The 19688-nt window shown below is 36.4% G+C and overlaps 1 protein-coding gene and 1 long non-coding RNA gene across 2 annotated transcripts; both read left to right on the forward strand.

The window, feature by feature from the left end:
• The first annotated feature begins 831 nt into the window (after positions 1–831).
• On the forward strand, positions 832–4930 carry LOC143661092 (uncharacterized). Its single transcript, XR_013164410.1, has 2 exons — positions 832–1129; positions 4661–4930. It is a non-coding gene; the product is annotated as an uncharacterized LOC143661092 (long non-coding RNA).
• An 11615-nt stretch (positions 4931–16545) lies between these two features.
• Positions 16546–19212, forward strand: LOC143657026 (uncharacterized). The gene is made up of 3 exons (XM_077128932.1): positions 16546–17075; positions 17158–17338; positions 18826–19212. Exons 1-3 carry the CDS (start codon positions 16728–16730, stop codon positions 19050–19052), a joined length of 756 nt encoding a protein of 251 aa, XP_076985047.1. The 5' UTR covers positions 16546–16727; the 3' UTR covers positions 19053–19212.
• The last annotated feature ends 476 nt before the right edge of the window (positions 19213–19688 follow it).

The following is a 19688-nucleotide window of genomic DNA, read 5'->3' on the forward strand; positions in this document are numbered from 1 at the left end:
AGGTCTACAAGGTAGACCAAGGGCTATAAAAGCCTGGTGGGGCCAGGCAGGGACAGCAGCCCGCGAGCAACAATAGCCACTGAAGAAAGCTGAAACTTTCATAGCGGGAAAACTCAGGTGCAGGATGGCGCGCCAGATCTTGTCCCACCTGCTAACATTCTGGCTGCTGCTGAGCCAGCTCCCCAAAGGGCTCCTAGTCCAGAGGATGGATGAGGTTATTACGCTGTGCGGCCGCGAATTAGCCCGCGAATGGATTGCCACCTGCGGAATGGTCGGCGGGAGTTTCGCCGGGAGCAAGAAACTGCCAAGAATCCGCTCGCGATCCCTCGCAGGTGAGACTCCGCCCCTGGTCGGTCCACACTTCCCACTGGTTGGCGCTGGGCTGCGGACCAATCGGAACTGCCGTCGGAAAGGCCCGGTTGAGCTCTTATTTTAGGCGTTTTCTTTGTAGCTTGCTTTTATTTCAGGTTCTCCTACGGAATCTCAGCAGCAGGGCGGGAAAGTTGCAAGAATAGCCAACAGTTCACTGAGAGGCGCTTGGGCACTTTACCGCTTATCTAACCAGGGAGACGGGGTGGAAGGCGGGGAAGCAGCAGAAGCTTTCCTACTCCCTCAGGTTCCGCAGGAGTCAGTGGCGCATTCGGATCCAGAGGAAAGCAGCCGCTCAGCAGACCGGCTGGCTGGAGATCGGCAAATGTTCATGCCTCTTGAATTGAGATGTGAAGGGGCAAAAAGTGAGGTGGATAGCTGGTGACCAAGCATGTTTGTGCGCCAAAGGGCACAGGGCAGCATCCTGAACCTTTGTAACGGTCCTGTTACGGTAGACAAGGATTTAAAGAAAGTCCTCCTTTGTATATAAGCCAGGCTTGGGCTGTGCCATCAGACAGTTCTTTTTCTTTTACAAACCACACCACACGGTAGACCCTTGCCTCCCATCTCTATGAACTGTTTTTTTTTTTTTTTGAAGTAAAGTTGGGACAGAAGGGCTGGAAGAGGAATAAGGAGCTGAAGAGCCTATGTAAAACTGAAAGGGATCAGAGTCAAGAGAAACCTGCCTCTCAGAGGATCATTGCCGAACCCTAACCGGCGTTTTCAGGCCCTGGGAAATTGTCATGGATTTTCTTCAAAAGTGAGAACTCAATTGAGGATAGTTCAAATCTGGAACAGTTTTTTTTTTTTTTAAATACTTTTGTAGATATAAAGAATTTATAAAAAGAAGTTGGAAGCTAAACTAAACTAGCAAAAGAAACTTTCACAGAGGTATAGGGTAGTTTAGTCACTGTAATGGGTCACATTAAATTAAAATAAAATAAGATGAATTATTTGCTTCATTTCACACCATATATATGGCATTTACGAAAAACTACAGCTATATTTTATAGGCTAAATGCATATCTTATATATAAATGACCCTCATTTAAAATCAAGTACATTAAGTACCTGTACTTAGGTACCTGGATTTAAATCACGATTTAAAGCTATTTACTTTTCTACATTACTATTCAGACCTTGATTTAGTTAATACATTTTTACAATTTAAAAAATGTTTTACATTTATAATACTTTTATAAAAAATAATTGAAGACCACAGCACCTAGGAATTTATTAATTCAAACTACAGAAGACCAGATTGTATTGCATTTTGTTTTATTTCAGTTTTTCTGGCTAAATAATAACGCTATGAAAGACCTTGAAAAAATATAGAAAACCGCAGTGAGGAATGAAATACACTCATGGATATTAAAGAGTTTGCAAAATATATGGGAATTTAATTAGAAAAAATCTATAAATTTAAATGAAGAACTAGAAAGCAATACTAACTTTTAGAGAAATTTATGTATATTATATTAACATTGTATTGTGAGCATTTTGTCACATTCCCCAGAAACATAATTTTAAACTTCTGTGTAATAGTTCATGATATACATCTACCTTGATATTTTTAACCATTCTTTTGGTGTACATTTATGGTATTTCCAAATAGTTACCTAAAAATGGGTTACTGATCACATTCATATATAGATATCTGGCCAAATTTCTGACCATTTCTTCAGGAGAGACTTGTGATTATGAAGCAGTTTTGAAGAAATATCTGTATAGTTCCCTAGTGCATAATTTAAATGAGAAAACCTAAAAAATATTGCCTGCAAGAGGGTATTAGGAAAATGTTTATATTACTAGGTAAAAGTCATTTTGAAGGTACATGTCAGTAATTTGTGATTCATATGAGGTTGTTTTTTTTTTTTGCATGGGCAGGCACTGGGAAGCGAACCCAGGTCTCCAGCATGGCAGGCAGGGACTCTGCCTGCTAAGCCACCCTGGCCCACCATCATATGAGTTTTAATCTCTACCTTTAGACAGTTCTATTTGTTTTTAGCGTTTTTGTTTGTTTGTTATTGCTTTTGCATGGGTAGGCACCGGGAATCAAACCAAGGTCTCCGGCATGGCAGGTGAGAATTCTGCCACTGAGCCACCATCACACTGCCCTCTGTTTGTTTTTAAATAACTGAATTGTGGGGCAACCATTTTTCCCCCCACAATGTGTGCAAAAATAAACTTATTTGTAAAATAAGATACATTTCTCCATTAGAAGAAACCTATTCTCATTAAGAGAATTCAGCCCAAGATAGAGTGATTGAGATATGTATTTGTTTGAGTAAATTCAAAAAGATTAGAATATTATTTTTGAGTTTAGACTTCAGAAGCTAAAGGTGCTGCAGATCAGAAAATGGTTCAAACTTTTAAAAAATAATTTTAATAAAATTACCAAAAACATAGCCCAGGAATAAACATAAAAATGTTTTTGCCTGATGCATTAATTGGCTTTAAGTATATGGAAAGTTATCATCACTAAATAGAAACCAGCTTTCTTCTGTATTCACTAAGACTCTTACTAGAGAAAGTTTAAGTTAGAGGTGAGGAGTAGCTATTTTTGTCTTATTTTTAACTGAAAAATATAATAGATACACAAAGCAAAGAAAGAAAAAGCAATAATTTTCAAAACATACTTCAAAGTAGTTATAGAAAAGATCACCAGAGTCTGTCACGGACTACCATTCTACCATCTCAGATTTTTCCTTCTAGCTGCTCCAAAACACTGGAGGGTAGAAGGAATATTACTATAGTGATTCCAGCAGTCACACTCGTTTGGTAAATCCTATTTTCTTTATTATACCTCCTCCTTCTCCTTTGATCCATTTATCTGACCTTAGAGCCCTCTGGGAATTATAGGTTTCAAGAAAGCAAACTTAGTGCATGAAACTTTTACAGAGACTCAGTCCAGCCCTCAGTGTTCTTAGGAGTTAAAAGGAGTGTTGCCCATGCTGTGATGCTCCTGAAGAACAGGTTTTCTTCCAGGGGATACAGAGAACTTGAGCAGTGGCTGATTTACAGCATTGGAATAAACAGCACACACTACATTAGTCAGTGCACATATGCCACACAACTACTAAGCACTTAAAAACAGGATTAGTGGGATATAATCCACATTCCATATAATTCAGTGCTTTTTAGTATATTTGGATATGTGCAACCATCACCATAGCCCATTTTTAAATATTTTCTTCACCTCAAAAAGAAGCCTCATAACCTGTAGGTATCACCTCTTTTCCCATTCCCTCTGCCCCTCAAGCCCTAAGCAACTAATCTACTCTCTGTCTCTATAGCTTTCCCTATCCTGGTACTTCATTTAAATAGAACCACACAGTATGTAGTCTTTTGTGACTGGCTTCTTTCACAATGTTTTCAAGGTTCATCCAAACTGTAGGATGAATCTGTACATCTTTCCTTTTTGTGGAAAAATAATATTCTGTTGTTTGTATACTACATATTGTTCATCCATTTGTTTGCTGATTGACTTTTGGGATGTTTCCATCTCATAGCTGTTACGAATAATGCTGCTATAAACATTCATGTACTAGTTGCTGTGTGGATATATGTTTCATTTCTCTCAGACATATACCTAGGAGTTTCCTTGATATGGCTGGGTATACCTAGGAATTGGCTGGGTCATATGCAAAATCCCTTTAAAGGCAGTCCCTTTAAAATACCACTGACTTGGAGTAAATACTCTGGGGAAGAGAAACTGTGAAATAGATGTATGAAGAAGTCAGAGAGTTGTATCTCCTGCCTATTAGCTCACAGCAATTCAAAGTTCAGTCTCTTAACTATCCTGACAGAGTAATTTGCCACCATGGAATATTTGATGGCCTAAAATACTTAATATCCTTTGCAAGAGTTACTATCATACTATCATAACTATCACAACTCAGAAGTTGCCTAGCAGTGAGAGATAATTACTCAAGTAAGAAAAATAAATCGGGGGTCAAACTGAGTGTTTTCTATGGCCAGGCTGACTTCAGAAGAGGTCAGAGTCAGTGAGAATGAAAAGTGCCAAGATGAAATCTGTACAAGGGTCATGGGAGAAGATGACAGAGGGATAGAGTGGAGTAAAGCAGAACCTTGGTAATATTGTAGTACTTTAAGCTGCCCAACTGTGAGTAAGCTAAATTTTTCAGATATTAGGATACTTGCTGATTCTATTTCAATGTCTAATTACATTGAGTCAAGGTATACCTTGTTGTCCATGAAAATTTTATAATTTTCTTGTTTATCCTTGACATGAATATGCTTTCATTCTCTCTCTTTTTTAACTTGACAGAAGTTGTATCATCATCCATCAACAAAGATGCAGAAACCATAGACATGATGTCAGAATTCATTCCCAATTTGCCACAGGAGTTGAAGGCCACATTGTCTGAGAGGCAGCCATCACTGACAGAGTTACAACGACTATTTATACCTGGATTAGAGAGTTTGCAACTCATCTTTGAAGAATATAAGAAAATGGTTCAGGCACAAACTGAAGGAGGAAAAAACCATCTTTTACAATTGAAAGACTTAGGCTTGAGTAAACATTCCCGAAAAAAGAGACAGTTCTCTATGATTTTGAGTCATGAGTGTTGTAAAGTAGGTTGTACGAGAAGAGCTCTTGCTAGAGCATGCTCTACCTAAATTGTGTATTTCTCTTCTTATATGCAAATGTTCTCCATGACATATTCACTGATCCCTCTGTCAGGTACCATGATTATTGGAACATTAGAAATAATTGTTAGTGTCTGAATCTTTAATTTGGTTGGCAAGAAAATAGTCTTTGCATTGCTATAGTTTCTGTTAATAATCCTTTTGATGCTAATGGTCTTTCTGCCTTTTTTGTTAATGGTATAATTACATTAATTGTATTTTAATGCTCTGAAATTAAATGATAATAAAGTTTATCATTTTAACTATACATAATAGTTCAGTTTATACAATGGCTAATATCTGGTAGATAAAATAGACCTAAATGTTTTATTGATACTAAATAAATGTACATAAAGCTCCAAAATACATGAGACACATAATGGAAAAACAGAAGGGAACTACAGACATATCAAAAGTAATACTGGAAGACTTCAATATACCATTCTCCACTATAGATAGAACAACCACACAGAGGATCAACAAGGAAATAGAGAACCTAAACAATTAGGATAAATGAATTAGATCTACCAGACATATATATATCATTACACTCTGAAACACCAGGATATACATTCTTCTCTACCACACGTGGAATGTTCCCCAGGATAGATCATATACTGTGTGTAGATATACAAACTGTGTGTATCTTAAAATTTAATAAGACTGAAATTATTCAAAGCACTTTCTCAGATCACAATGGAAAAAAGTTGGAAATTAATAATCACCAAAGAATCAGTGCTTTCACAAATATATGGAGATTAAATAAAACACTCTTAAATAGTCAGTGGGTCAAGGAAGAAATAGCTAGAGAAATCAGTAAATATCTGGAGATGATTGATAATGAGAATACGACATATCAAAATGTATGGGATATGGCAAAGGTAGTGCTGAGGGGGAAATTTATTACCCTAAATGCCTATATAAAACACAAGAACGAACAAAATTTGAGGATTTAATTGCTCACCTGGAGAACTCAGAGAAAGAACAGCACACTAGCCCCAAAGCAAATAAGAGGAAATAATAAAGTCTAAGGCAGAAATAAACTGGAGAACAATAAAACAACAGAAAGAATCGACAAAACTAACAGTTGATTCTTTGAGAAAATCAATAAAATTGATGGTTCCCTAGCTAGACTAACAAAAAAAGAGAAAGGACACAAATAATCAAAATCAGAAATGAGAGTGGGGTCATTAACACAGATCATAAAGAAATTTTTAAAAATCATAAGAGAATATTATGAATATGCCAACAAACTAGACAATTTAGATGAAATGGACGAATTCCTAGAGACACACGAATTACCTATACTGGCTTGATAATAAATAGAAGATCTCATAAACCAATTTACAAGTAAAGAAATCCAATCAATCATCAGAAATTTTCCCACACAAAAAAGTTCAGGACCTGATGGTGTCACAGGAGAATTTTATTAAAATTTTCAAAAAGAACTAACACCAATCCTTCTCAAACTTTTCCAAAAAAATTGAAGAGAAATGAATGCTACCTAACTTATTTTATGAAGCTAACATCACTCTAATACCAAAATCGGATAAAGATGATACAAGAAAAGAAAACTACAGACCAATTTCCCTAATAAACATAGATGCGAAAATTCTTAACAAAATACTAGCAAATCTGGGGCGGGCCGCGGTGGCTCAGCGGGCAGGGGTGCTTGCCTGCCGTGCCGGAGGACCCCGGTTCGATTCCCAGCCCCAGCCCATGTAAAAAACAAACAAACAAACAAAATATAATAAAACAAGAAAATGTTTAAAAAATGTTTCCCTTTCTTCCTCCCTTCCTTCCTTCTCTGTCTTTCCTTCCTTTCCTCCCTCTCTCTTTAAAAAAAAAAAAAAAAAAGAAAAAAATACTAGCAAATCATATCTAACACCACATTAAAAAGAATTATACATCATGATCAAGTGGAATTCATACCGGGAATACAGGGTGGTTCAACATTAAAAAAATCAATAAATGTAATACAGCACATTAACAAATCAAAAGGGAAAAATCACATGATCATATCAATTGATGCTGAAAAAGCAGTCAACGAAATCCAACATCCTTTCCTGATAAAAACACCTCAAAAATTAGGCATCGAAGGGAACTTTCTCAATATCTTAAAGGGCATACATGAAAAACACATGGCCAGTATCAAATTTAATGGTGAGAAATTGAAAGCATTCCCCTTGAGATCAGGGATGAGACAAGGATGCCCATTGTCAACCACTATTATTCAACATTGCACTAGAAGTACCAGCTGGAGCAATTAGACAGGAAAAAGAAATAAAAGGCATCCAAATAGGAAAGGAATAAGTAAAACTTTCATTATTTGCAGATGACACGATCCTATACTTAGAAAACCTTGAGAAATCTACAGCAAAATTACTTGAGCTAATAAATTCAGTGAAGTGGCAGGATACAAGATTAATGTACAAAAATCAGTAATGCTTTCATACACAAGCAATGACCTATCTGAGGTGACAACTAAGGAAAAAAATCCATTCAGAATAGCAACTAGAAGAATTAGGCATCTAGGAATAATCCTAACCAGGGCTGTCAAGGACTTATACACAGAAAATCACAAAAAATTGCTAAAAGAAATAAAGTGACCTATTCAGATAGAAAGATATTCCATGCTTATGGACAGGAAGGTCAAATATCATCAAGATGTTAATTCTACCCAAATTGATCTACAGATTCAATGCAATGCCAATAAAAATCGCAACAACCTACTTTGAAGACTTGGAAAAACTCGTTATCAAATTCATATGGAAGGGAAAGAGACCCCAAATAGCTAAAGATATCCTAAAAAAGAAGAGAGAACTAGGAGGTTTATCACTTCCTGTGTTTAAAGCTTACTATAATGGTCAAAATAGCATGGTACTGGCACAAAAATATGACTGACCAGCAGAGTAGAATTGAGAGTGCAGAGATTGACCACCAAATTTATGGACACTTGATCTTCCATAAGGCCCCAAATCTACTGAATTTGAACAGAATAGCCTTTTCAATAAATGGGCATGGGAGATCTGGATTACAACAGACAAAAGAAAGAGGACCCTACTTTACACCCTATACAAAAATTAATTTGAAATGTATCAAAGACCTAACTGTAAGAGCTAGTACCATAAAACTTCTGGAAAAAATATAGGGAAACATCTGCAAGATCTAGTAATAGGAGGTAGCTTCTTAAACTTTAGAACAAAAGCACAAGCTACAAAAGAAAAAATAGACAAATGGGACCGCCTTAAGATCAAGAGCTTTTTGTGCCTCAAAGGACTTTGTTAAAAAGATGAAAAGGTAGCCAACTTAATGGGAGAAAATATTTGGAAACTACATATCAGATAAAGGCTTGATATCCTGTGCACATAAAAAAATTATACAGCCCAACAACAAAAGAACAAACAACCCAATTATAAAATGGGCTGAGGAAATGAATAGACACTTTTCTGAAGAGCAAATACAGATGCCTAAAAAGCACATGAAGAACAGCTCCTCTTCATTGTGTATAAGAGATATGTGAATTAAGATAACAATGAGATACCACCTCACACCTGTAAGAATGGCTGCTATTAAACAATCAGGAAACTACAAATGTTGGAGACATTGGAAATTGGAGCACTTGCAGGGAAATTGAAACACTTATTCACTGTTGGTGGGAATGTAAAATGGTTTAGCTGCTGTGGAAGCCAGTTTGGCATTTCCTCAGAAAACTAAATATAGAGTTGCCCTATAACCCAGCAATACCAGTACTCAGTATATACCCAGGAGAGTTGAGGGCAGTGGCATGAACAGACATTTGCACACCGATGTTCATAACAGCACTATTTACAATTGCTAAGAAATGGAAACAATCCAGGTGCCCATCAACAGATGAGTGGATAAACAAAATGTGGTATATACATATGATGGAAGATTATGCAGCATTATGTCTTCAAGGACTGAGTGAAATAAGTCAAACAAAAGGATTCCATTATTATGACTCTGATAAAGCTACCAGTGCTTTGGAGCAGCTAGAAGGAAAAATCTGAGATGAGGGCATGGTAGCCCATGACAAACTCTGGGACCTGTTTTGTAGCTGCTTGTTGAAATGTGCTTTGAAAATTATTGCTTTTTTCCTTCTTTTCTTTGCATATATATATAGATACATATATGTTATATTTTACAACAACCAAAAAGAAGGTTTAAAAAAAACTATAGACAATAAAGTAATATTAGTTAAAATAAATTCCTGAAATAAAAAATTTGAAAATATTTAGTAAAATAGCTCATTACTATAGCAAAGCTGATACTCATAATAATTTTTTGCTTGATGTTTTGAGGACACGCACAGTCTTGATAGTTAATCAAATGGTATTTAAGATAGTATTTAATTAGATTTTAAGAAACTCTGATGCCTCTACCTATAGATTTTTTCCTTCCTTGTTTTAACTTTAAATTGGTTTATGAAACATATTGTATGAACAGGTTTATGATGATTACTTATATATTTTTTAAAAATATGCCTATGGGTAAGCTAAGATATTTATTTTAGGTGGTTAAGATTTTCATGTGTTAATTGTAAAAATATTTGTATCCTCATAGTTTCCTGAAATAAAGAGAATATTTAGTAACACAGGTTATTACTATAGTAATGCTGACATTTGTAAGAACTTTCTACTTGATATTCTGAGAACATTCACAGTTTTGACAGCTGATCAAATGGTATCTAAGTTAGTGTTTAATATTTAGAATTTAAGAAGTTTGCTATCTGAATTTGTAGATTTTTTCTCCTTGCCCTAATTTTAAATTGGCTTATGAAACTTACTGTGCAACACAGGTTTTACAATGATTATATGGATACTTTATTTAAATATGCCTATGGTTAAGCTAAGATATTCATTTTTGGTGATTCTAAATGTATTGTTCATTTTCTTAAATAAAAAATTAAAAAAAATATGCTACAGTCAAAAAAGAAAATCCAGTATTTCCCTGTTTAGTAATATTGTACTACTAGAGAAATATATATTTAAATAAGGAAGAGACAGTAAATTATTCATAAATACGTACTTCTTTCACAATGTGGACCATTCAAGATATTTATTTTCCTTGACTACTCTAACATTTTATTGTGCTCATTATCTATCTAAGCCTCTCCACCTAAAGCTAACCTTTCCAAGATTTAGGGGAAAAATTGCATATAAGCACTGAATGATTTATAGTTATCAGAATATTCTGAATTGTCAGATTTTAAACCATTTTTAAACTATTTTTCCATTTTGCATTGCATTATTTCAAATTAGTATAATTAAGGATAGTTTACAACATTTTGTTTTAAAATAGAAGTCAACTTTTAAAGGGAATTTTAGTATGAAATTGACCGACACCTGGAAGTTAATTTTTATACAAGCAATTATTTGGGAGGACAGCCTTGCACATGGATTATTTTCCCATGTCTTTCAACCCATAAAATAGTTCCCAAACCTCAGTTTTCAGAAGCCTCTTCCAGTCTGTGTGTCTTAGTGAAAATGAATCTAAAACAACAGACTCTGTGCTTCCCATAGTTCTATGCACGTAATGTTTGAGAAGGAATGCTATACCCAGCATGTGATGAATGATGATAGTGCCGTCTTCTATTAGCAAAGATTTGGATATTTTTTATTTGGAAGTAAGAATATCTATGGGTTTATTTCAAAACTACCCTTTTTCCTTTAAGCAACCAGGTCTACTAAGTGGAAAAGAGGTGGTTTGAGTAGATTTTGACACAAATGACTAAGGCTTTAAAATGTGGTTCTCCTTATACTTAAATGTTTACTGAGGAGTGACATCATCAACATGGTGACGTAAGACTCCAGAAAAAACATCTCCCCAGAGATTCAGCGAATAAAAGGGCAAATTTCACTTGCTTAGAACTCTGGAGGATGGTAGAGACTGGAGAAGCACTCAACAAACATGAATCAAAGAAAGGGAAAAAAGTCAGGTGGAAACTTCTCTCCTCTTCCTTCCTACTTCACATAATCCCAAACAGTTTAGGAAGTGCTCAGAGGCAGTTGCCCGGATTCCTTCCACCTCCCACCAGGGACACAGACTACAAGAAATCCACAGCAGTGAGTTAAGATCTCATGAACATCCAGATATAGGGCAGAACACAAGCTGCTGAGGAGTGCTGCATATAAAAGGGCCCTCCCGGAGGGGCTTCCAAAATGGAGGGTTAAGGAGAGAGCAACAGATCCGATTTCTCTCTGTAAAGCAGCAAGTAGCCAGGTGGAAACTGTCCAAATCAACTGTTTGGGGATTTGGAGACCAGGAGAGAGAGGTCTGTTACAACACCCAGCAAAGTGTGAGATGAAGAGACTGACAAATCATGGACAAAGATGGTAATTCCATCAGTGGTCCTGGTGCCCGTCATCTATCCTTGAGGGAAGCAGCTACAAGAGTTCAATTCTTGCCTGGGAGGTGGCTGTAGACAGAGACTAGTGGGGGAGTCATCTGCCAAGAATGACTCAAGAACAGAGGGGGACACAGCTCAACACTGAGCCAGATATGGGCTGGTGAACATAGAACACAGGATTCCTGCAATTTCAGCTGCAATTTCAGCTCATCCAAGTCAGATGCTGCCAGGCAACACTGTTTTGATTGCATCTGGTAAAAAGCCATGATAGCCTACCTTCTTAGGGTTGAGGGAACAGGTAGCTAAAAATTGCCATCTGTTAGGTAGGAAAGTGTGGCTTGGTGACAAGAAAGGGGGTGGGAGGGAAATAGGTTTTTGGAGTCTTTATAGACCCTCTCCCAGGGCCCACTGGATCTGGTCTATGCCCCCTGCATTGGTACCTCACCCTATTTTGGAAGGGAAATACTGATGATTCAACTGTTAAAGAAGAGTCTTAATATAAGCCCAATCACCAACAAATTCCTAGACAAGAAAGAGGAAATACTGACCTTCAGAATAAACTCATCAAGGTAATCAGATGACCAGATACCAGCAAAAAAATCAAAATGTATACCAAAAGCTGAGATAGCTATACTAATATGAGATAAAATAGACTTTAAATGCAAAAGTTGTTATAAGAGACAAAGAAGGACACCATATATTAATAAAAGGGGCAATTCACCAAAAAGAAATAACAATTATAAATATCTATGCTCATAATCAAAGTGCCCAAAGTACATGAGGCAAACACTGGCAAAACTGAAGGGAGACGTCAACACACTACTTTCTCCAAGAGACAGAACATCTAGATAGAGGATCAATAAAGATCATATCAGTTATCATCTTATTTAGGTTCTAAATAAGATGATAAATGAACTAGACCTAACAGATATATATAGAACAGTGTACCCCCAAACAGAATATACATTCTACTCAAGTGCTCATGGATCATTCTCCAGGATATGCCATATGCTGGGGCACAAAACAGGTCTTAATAAATTTAAAAAGACTGAAATTGTACAAAGCACTTTTTTTTTTATCATAATGGAATGAAGCTGGAAATCAATAACAGAGAATCAGAAAATATACAAATACATGGAGGTTAAATGACGCACTCTTAAAAAAATCAATGAGTCAAAGAATAAATTGCAGGAGAAATCAAATATCTTGAGATGAATGAAAAGGAGAACACAATATATCAAAACTTATGGGATGCAGCGAAAGCAGTGCTCAGAGGGTACTAATGTAGTCCTAAACATCTACATTAAAAAGAAAGAAAGAGCTAAAGCCAAAGACCTAACTGAACAACCAGAGAAACTGAAGAAAAACAGCAAACTAATCCTAAAGCAAGCAAAAGGAAAGAAATAGTTAAGAGTGGAAAGTAATGAAATGAAGAATTTAAAAAACCATAAAAAGAATCAATAAAGCCAAAAGTCAGTTCTTTCAGAAGATCAATAAAATCAACAATCCCTCAAACTGACAAAGGCAAAAAGAGAGAAGATGAAAATAAATAAAATTAGAAACGAGAAGGGAGGCATTACCTTAGATACCAAAGGAAAAAAGATCATAAGAGGTTGCAATGAACAACTGTATACCAACAAACCAACCTAGATGAAACGGAGAACTTTCTAGAAACAAACAAAAAAACCCTACACTGACCCGAGAAGAAACAGAAGATCTCAATAAACCAATCACTGATTCTCAACAAACGAATCAGTCATCAAAAACTTCCCAAAAAAGAAATGCCAAGGACCACTTGGTTTCACAGGTGAACCTTACCAAGCATTCCAAGAAGAATAAATACCATTCCTGCTCAAACTCTTCCAAAAAATTGAAAAAGAGGGGACATTACATCATTCCATTCTGTAATCATGGATTGGAAGCTAAAGGTCATTAAGATATCAATTCTACCCAAATTGATCTACAGATTCAATGTAATACCAATCAAAATCTCAAAAGACTACTTTGCTGAAATGGAAAAGTTAAGTATCAAATTTACTTGAAAAGTTAAGGGGCCTTGAATAGCCAAGAACATCTTGATAAATGAGCATAAAGTGGGAGTTACCATGGATATTTAAAGCATATTATAAAGTCACAGTGGTCAAAACAGCATGGTACTGGCATAAAGATAGACATATTGCTCAATGGAATTGAATTAAAAGTTCAGAAAAATATCCTCAGATCTAAGGTCAGTGGATTCTGACAAAGTTTCTAAGTCCACTTTACTGGGACAGAATAGTCTCTTCAATAAATGGTGTTGGGAGAACTGCATATCCATAACCAAAAGAATGAAAGAGGATCTCTATCTCATATCTTATACAAAAATTAACTTAAAATGGATCAAAGACCAAGCTATAAAAACAAGTAGCACATAACTCCTAGAAGAAAATGAGGGAAACATCTTCAAGATCTATCGATAGAGTGGTAGTTTCTTAGACCTTACACCCAAAGCACAAGCAACGAAAAAAAAAAAAACAGATAAATGGGACCTCCTCAAAATCGAATATTTCAATACTTCAAAGGAGTTTGTAAAAAGGGTGAAAAGGTAGCAGATTCAATGAGAGAAAACATTTGGAAACCACATATCTGATAAAGATTTGATACTTAGAATATAGAAATAAATCCTGTAACTTAACAATAAAAAGACCAACAACTCAAAAATGGGCAAAAGACATGAATAGACATCTTTCCATAGAGGAAATCTTTTCATGGCTAAAAAGTATGCAAAAAAAGCTCAGCTTTAGTAGCTATTAGGGAAATGGAAATCAAACCCACATGAGGGATTATTTCACATGCACCAGAATGGCTGCTATTAAATATGAAACTACAAGTGTTGGAGAGAATATGGAGAATTTGGAACACTTATTCACTGCTGATGGGAATGTAAAATGATACAGTCGCTGTGGAGGATGGTTTGGTGGTTCCTAAGGAAGTTAGGTACAGAGTTGACTTATGACCTGGCAATCCTGCTACTTGAGATACTCAAAAGAACTGAAAGCAGGGACATGGACAGACATTTGTATTCCGATGTTCATACCAGCATTATTCACAACTGCCAAAAGATGGAATCAACCCAAGTGTCCATCAACAGATGAATGGAAAAACAAAATATGCTGTATATACATACAATGGAAATTATTCAGCTGTAAGAAGGAATGAAGTCCTGAAGCACTTGAGAACATGGATGGACCATGAGGATGTAATGTTGGGTGAAATAAGTCAGACACAAAAGGACACATACTATTCAGCAGTAAGAAGGAAAGAGGTCCTGAAGCACATGACAATATGGATGAACATTATGTCAAGTGAAATAAAACAGACATTAAAGGACACTTGTATGATCTCACTAATATTAAATAATTATAATATGTAAACACATAGAGATAAAATCTAGAATATAGGTTACCAGGAAACGAATGAGGCTAAAGAATGGGGAGCAGATGCTTAATATGTGCAGTATTTTTAACTAGGTTGAATTCAAATGTTTGGATTTAAATGGATAGAGGTGATGGCAGCACATTATGATGAGTATAATCATTAGCACTGAATTATGTGATTGTGGTTGAATGGGGAAGTTTAGAGTCATCTATGTCACTATAAGGAAAGCTAGAGGCTAAAACATGGGACCATATCACACAGTGAACCCTGTGGTGGACAATGACTGTGATTAATAGTACAAATATTTTTTAAAAGTTCTTTCATGAACTAGAACAACTGTATGTCACTATTACAAGGAGTTAATAATATAGTGGTAGCTGGGGGGATATGCACCTATTGCAAACTACTGATTACAGTCAACAGTAAAATTTTAATATTCTTTCATCAACAGTAGCAAATATAGCATACCAATGCTAGGGGTCAATGATGGGGAGGGGATAAGAAGTATGGGATTTTTTTTTTAAGTAATGAAAATGTTCTAAAATGGATTGTGGCGATGAATGCATAATTATGTGGCTATACTGTGAGCCAATGATTGAATACTTTGGATGGATTGTATGGTGTATGAATATATATCAATATATAAAACTGCATTTTTAAAAAGAAAAAAGTTTACTGTGTAATGACTGTATGTTGTCTAAAACTGCATTGACATGTTAAAAAATTTTAAATGATAAACATTCTCTCTTATCAAATACAATACACAGAGAATATAGTAAATTAGTCACAAGTCTTGGGAGTAGGAACATGTTACCTACATATTATTCTGGAACTGTGGAATTCTACTATGTTAATGTCTTTTGTGGGTGTATGTGTCTGTATGTGTGTATGTGTGAGCAATACAGTGTCTGGAGATTGTATAAAGAACACAGTCTCAAATTAAAATATTTCAGTAGTGGTTTCAATCACTTATTCTCCCAGAAGAGTCGAAGGAAAAGAAGAAATTGGTAGATAGATAGTAATCGAGTCTGTTTTCCCACACTCTAAGAAGACCTTCAAATCTGGAGCTCTTCCAAGACTTAACTGGCAAAAAAGAGAGCTCCTATATTTTTTCAGTCCTTGTTAGGATCCCTGGAAAGCAAACTGAAGTACTGACCTTTGAAGTTTTGTCTGTCCTTAAGACTCTCATCTTCTGCAATAATGAATATAAAAATGCGTGTAAATTTAAATATTATTTTTCAAGCCTAAAGTGATGTTATTGGGAACGGAGTTACTTTTCCGCAGGACTTTAAACATCACCAGTTTTCTCTCTTTTGTGAACTATCCACCTAACCCATCACATTATTATTAATTGGCAGACCAAAGTGCATAAAATTAATAAATATTAATCTAATTATAATTTCAATGCTTTGAAGTAGAAATACAAATAAAGGTGGGGAAGTTTGTAGGAATAATAGGAGGTTATACGTGTTACAGCGATTTTCTTTTGTTTTCTCATATTTACTATAATGACTATGCCACACTTAGAACTTAAGACCAAGAAAAAAAAAAAGGAAAACATTTAAGTAAGTACAAATACAGTTGTGGAGAAGGAAAGGAAGAAGACGGAAATTCAAAATTTAAGATAAGCAAAGATTTGAAGAACATAGAGAAGACGGAGCGGTGGGGACGTGGTGGGGAGCGTGAGAATAGGAGCTGAGAGAAAAAAATCCCGTGGAGGCGTATGCGGAAAGATGTGGAGCAGGCACTACTGACTCAAACCTGAGTGGGAGCTTGAGGGCTATAAAAGTCACTAGGAGACAGGCAGGGACAGTAGCCTGAAGCCGGAGATAGCCTCATAAGAGCAAGCCGACAGGTGACAGCAGCGACAACCTAGAGAAAAGTTGAGAAGCCCAAAGCAGGAGAGGCCGGGCCCAGGATGGCGCGCCAGTTCTTGTCCCACCTGTTAAGAGTCTGGCTACTGCTGGGCCAGCTCCCTAGACAGCCTGTGGCTGAAGAGCTGGACGACAAGCCCTTGAAGTTATGTGGCGATGATTTGCTCCTCGCATTGCACGCCATCTGCGGGGCGTCCAGCACGATTAAGAGGATTGCCGGCGTGCCGGAGGAGCAGCCCTTGCGAGCCCATCCGCCAGCAGGTAACAGCTCGGTGGGGCCTAGCACTTCCCATTGGTTGGCGAGGGGCTGCGGACCAATCGGAACCGCGGACCACGCGGCTCCGCTCGAGCTCTCCTTAGCTGTCAACGCTCAGCACCCGCAGCTGCCGCTGGTGCCCGAAGTTTCGGCATTTTCTTTGCAACTTGCTTTTCTTCAGATTCTCACCGAGAACCTCACGTGGGTGTGGGTTGTAGGAATGGCAAACAGCCTCATTGACAAGTGCTTGGGGGCATTTTAGCTACCTGCCAGGGCGGTGGACTAGGGACGGGAAAGCCGCAGAAGCATTACTACTTCCCTTAGGTTCCGCAGGATGCCGTGGCGCGTTCGGATCCAGAGGAAAGCAGCCGCTCAGCAGGCAGGCTTGCTGGAGACCCGGTAAATGCTCGAGACATCTTGAATTGAGATGTGATTGGGTAAAAAGTGAGGTGGATAGCTGGTGATCAAGCATTGCTGTGTTCCAAAGGGCAAGGGGCAGCATCCTGAACCTCTGTAAGGGTCCTCTATGGCAGGCAAGGAAGGACCTTTTTAAAGACGGCCCTTCTTTGTAAATAAACTGGGCTTGGGCTATGCCATTAAAACCTTAGCCTTTGCTCTTTCCCTCCCCTTCTTCTTCTTTTTTATAAACCACACCACAGGGGAGAGCCTTGCCTCCCACGTCTTCGAACTGGGTCTTTATGTACCTGTCAGAGATAGGGGAAGGAAGAGGAAAAGGACCTAATGCTTACAACAGAAACTGAAGGGGACCAGAGTCAAGGGAAGCTGGCCCTTAACACGATCATTTCTAGACTACGGGAAGGTACCATGATTTTCTTTAGGAGCGAGATCTCAGAATTGCGTAGAGCTCAAATCTGGAATGGTTTTAAAATATTTTTGCTAGTCATGGGATATTTATAAAGTTAAATTGGAAGCTAAGGCAAAATTAGCCAGGGAAGTTTTCAAAAGAGATACAGGTATTCTTATCAATCTAATAGGTCATTAAATTTTAAGATGGTAAGGCAAATTATCAGTAATAGTTCTACATTTAATATAGATGACGTAAGTTTCATTTGCAGTGTATGCTAAGCCACAACTACATTTTATAAGCTATAGACATATGTTTCATGTAATTAATCCTCATGTAAAATCATTGTGAACAATGAATATTTATTTCCATTTCATGGGATTTAAAGCTTGATTACAAAGTTATTTACGTCTTTGTATTGTTGGTTAGAACTTGATGTATTTTGATAGTAAGTTTTTACATAATACTAATATAAAATTAAGAGTTTACCAAATTGTTTAAGATTGTATCTGACTCAAATTAGGGAAGACAAGATTGTACTATATTTTATTTTACTATTTTTCTGAGTGAATAAGCAATTCTGCTCATATTAAAAAGACAAAAATTTAGATAAATTTAATGGAAAAAATAAAACTATTCATGAACAACCAATGTTACCATACCTACATATATACATGTTTGTATATAATTTCCAAATATTTAACTATTTCCATAGGAGAAACATGATTTTAAAGTGTATTTATATACTCTGTTCTAGCTAGTGCATAATGTAATTGGAACTAAGCTGTGAAATACCATCAGGGAAAGTGAAAAGTGCTGCAAGTAAAAAGGGTCATGGGAAGAGATGGGGGTGGGAGTAGAGCAAAAGAGAGCCTTGGTAATATTGTTGTACCTTGAGCTGCATAACATATAAGATACATTTTTCAGATAATAGGACACTTGCTGATTATTTCAATGTTTAATTATATTGAGTCAGTGCTTGTTGTACATGCAAAATTGTTGTTCATGCAAAATTTTATAATTTTTCTGATTCTCCTTGACATGAACATGGCTTTATCCTCTCTCTTTTTTAACTTAACAGAAATTCTGCTATCACCCATCAACAAAGATGCAGAAACCTTAAATGTGATGTTGGAATTCATTCCTAATTTGCCACAGGAGCTGAAGGCAACACTGTTTGAGAGGCAGCTATCATTGAGGGAGCTGCAACCATCCCCACGGGAGAAAGAAATACCTAACACAGTAGCTAAATTATGTTGCAAAGTAGGTTGTACTAAAAAAGCACTTTTTATAATATGTGCGGCATAATACTACTTGTTTGTCATCAAATCTTCATATTTATCCTCAATGGCACATTTCCTGATGTCCACTTCTATTAGAATTTGAGAAATCTTTACTGTTAACATTTTTCAATTGGTCTGTAAGAAACTGGTCTTCCCACTGTCACCTGTGTCAATAATTGATCATTTTTTCTGCTAAAAAGGTCTTTTTTTGTCTTTTTTACTAATATAATGATATAAATTGTGTTTTAACTTATTAACTTTGAAATTTTTAAAGGATTTATCACTATTCAGAAAATATAATGACTCACTTTATACACTGCCTAACAACAGGTACATACAAAAGGGGTAAAAATTTTATGTTGACAAGGTCACTTTCGAGAATATGAACATAAAACCAGAAAACCTGTGATTTTCTTTATGAGTTAAAGTGTGCTTTTTGCCTCATTGAAGCGTGCTTTGCGAACAATCTGAGTAGACACTAAATCAATTTTATTTTGACATTTGTGCCAAATAAATTTAATTATTTTTCAATCTAGGGTTCTTTCATGCCTCTAAGAGATATGTGACATAAATGAGTAGTCATATAGAAAAAAGGATAAATAACTCAGTGTTTTCTCTCAGAAAGGAACTTGGCTGATAAAGGAACAGGTTCATATTTGCA

Source organism: Tamandua tetradactyla, chromosome 2 (assembly GCF_023851605.1).
Source record: "Tamandua tetradactyla isolate mTamTet1 chromosome 2, mTamTet1.pri, whole genome shotgun sequence".
NCBI classification, from domain to species: Eukaryota; Metazoa; Chordata; class Mammalia; order Pilosa; family Myrmecophagidae; genus Tamandua; species Tamandua tetradactyla.

Excerpts from the sequence above, each read along its gene's own strand:
- LOC143657026 (XM_077128932.1), top strand. The coding sequence starts at position 16,728 with ATGGCGCGCCAGTTCTTGTCCCACCTGTTAAGAGTCTGGCTACTGCTG. Across the intron at positions 17,076-17,157 it reads AGCACCCGCAGCTGCCGCTG|GAATGGCAAACAGCCTCATT; the intron begins GTGCCCGAAGTT and ends TGTGGGTTGTAG. Across the intron at positions 17,339-18,825 it reads GCAGGCTTGCTGGAGACCCG|AAATTCTGCTATCACCCATC; the intron begins GTAAATGCTCGA and ends TTAACTTAACAG.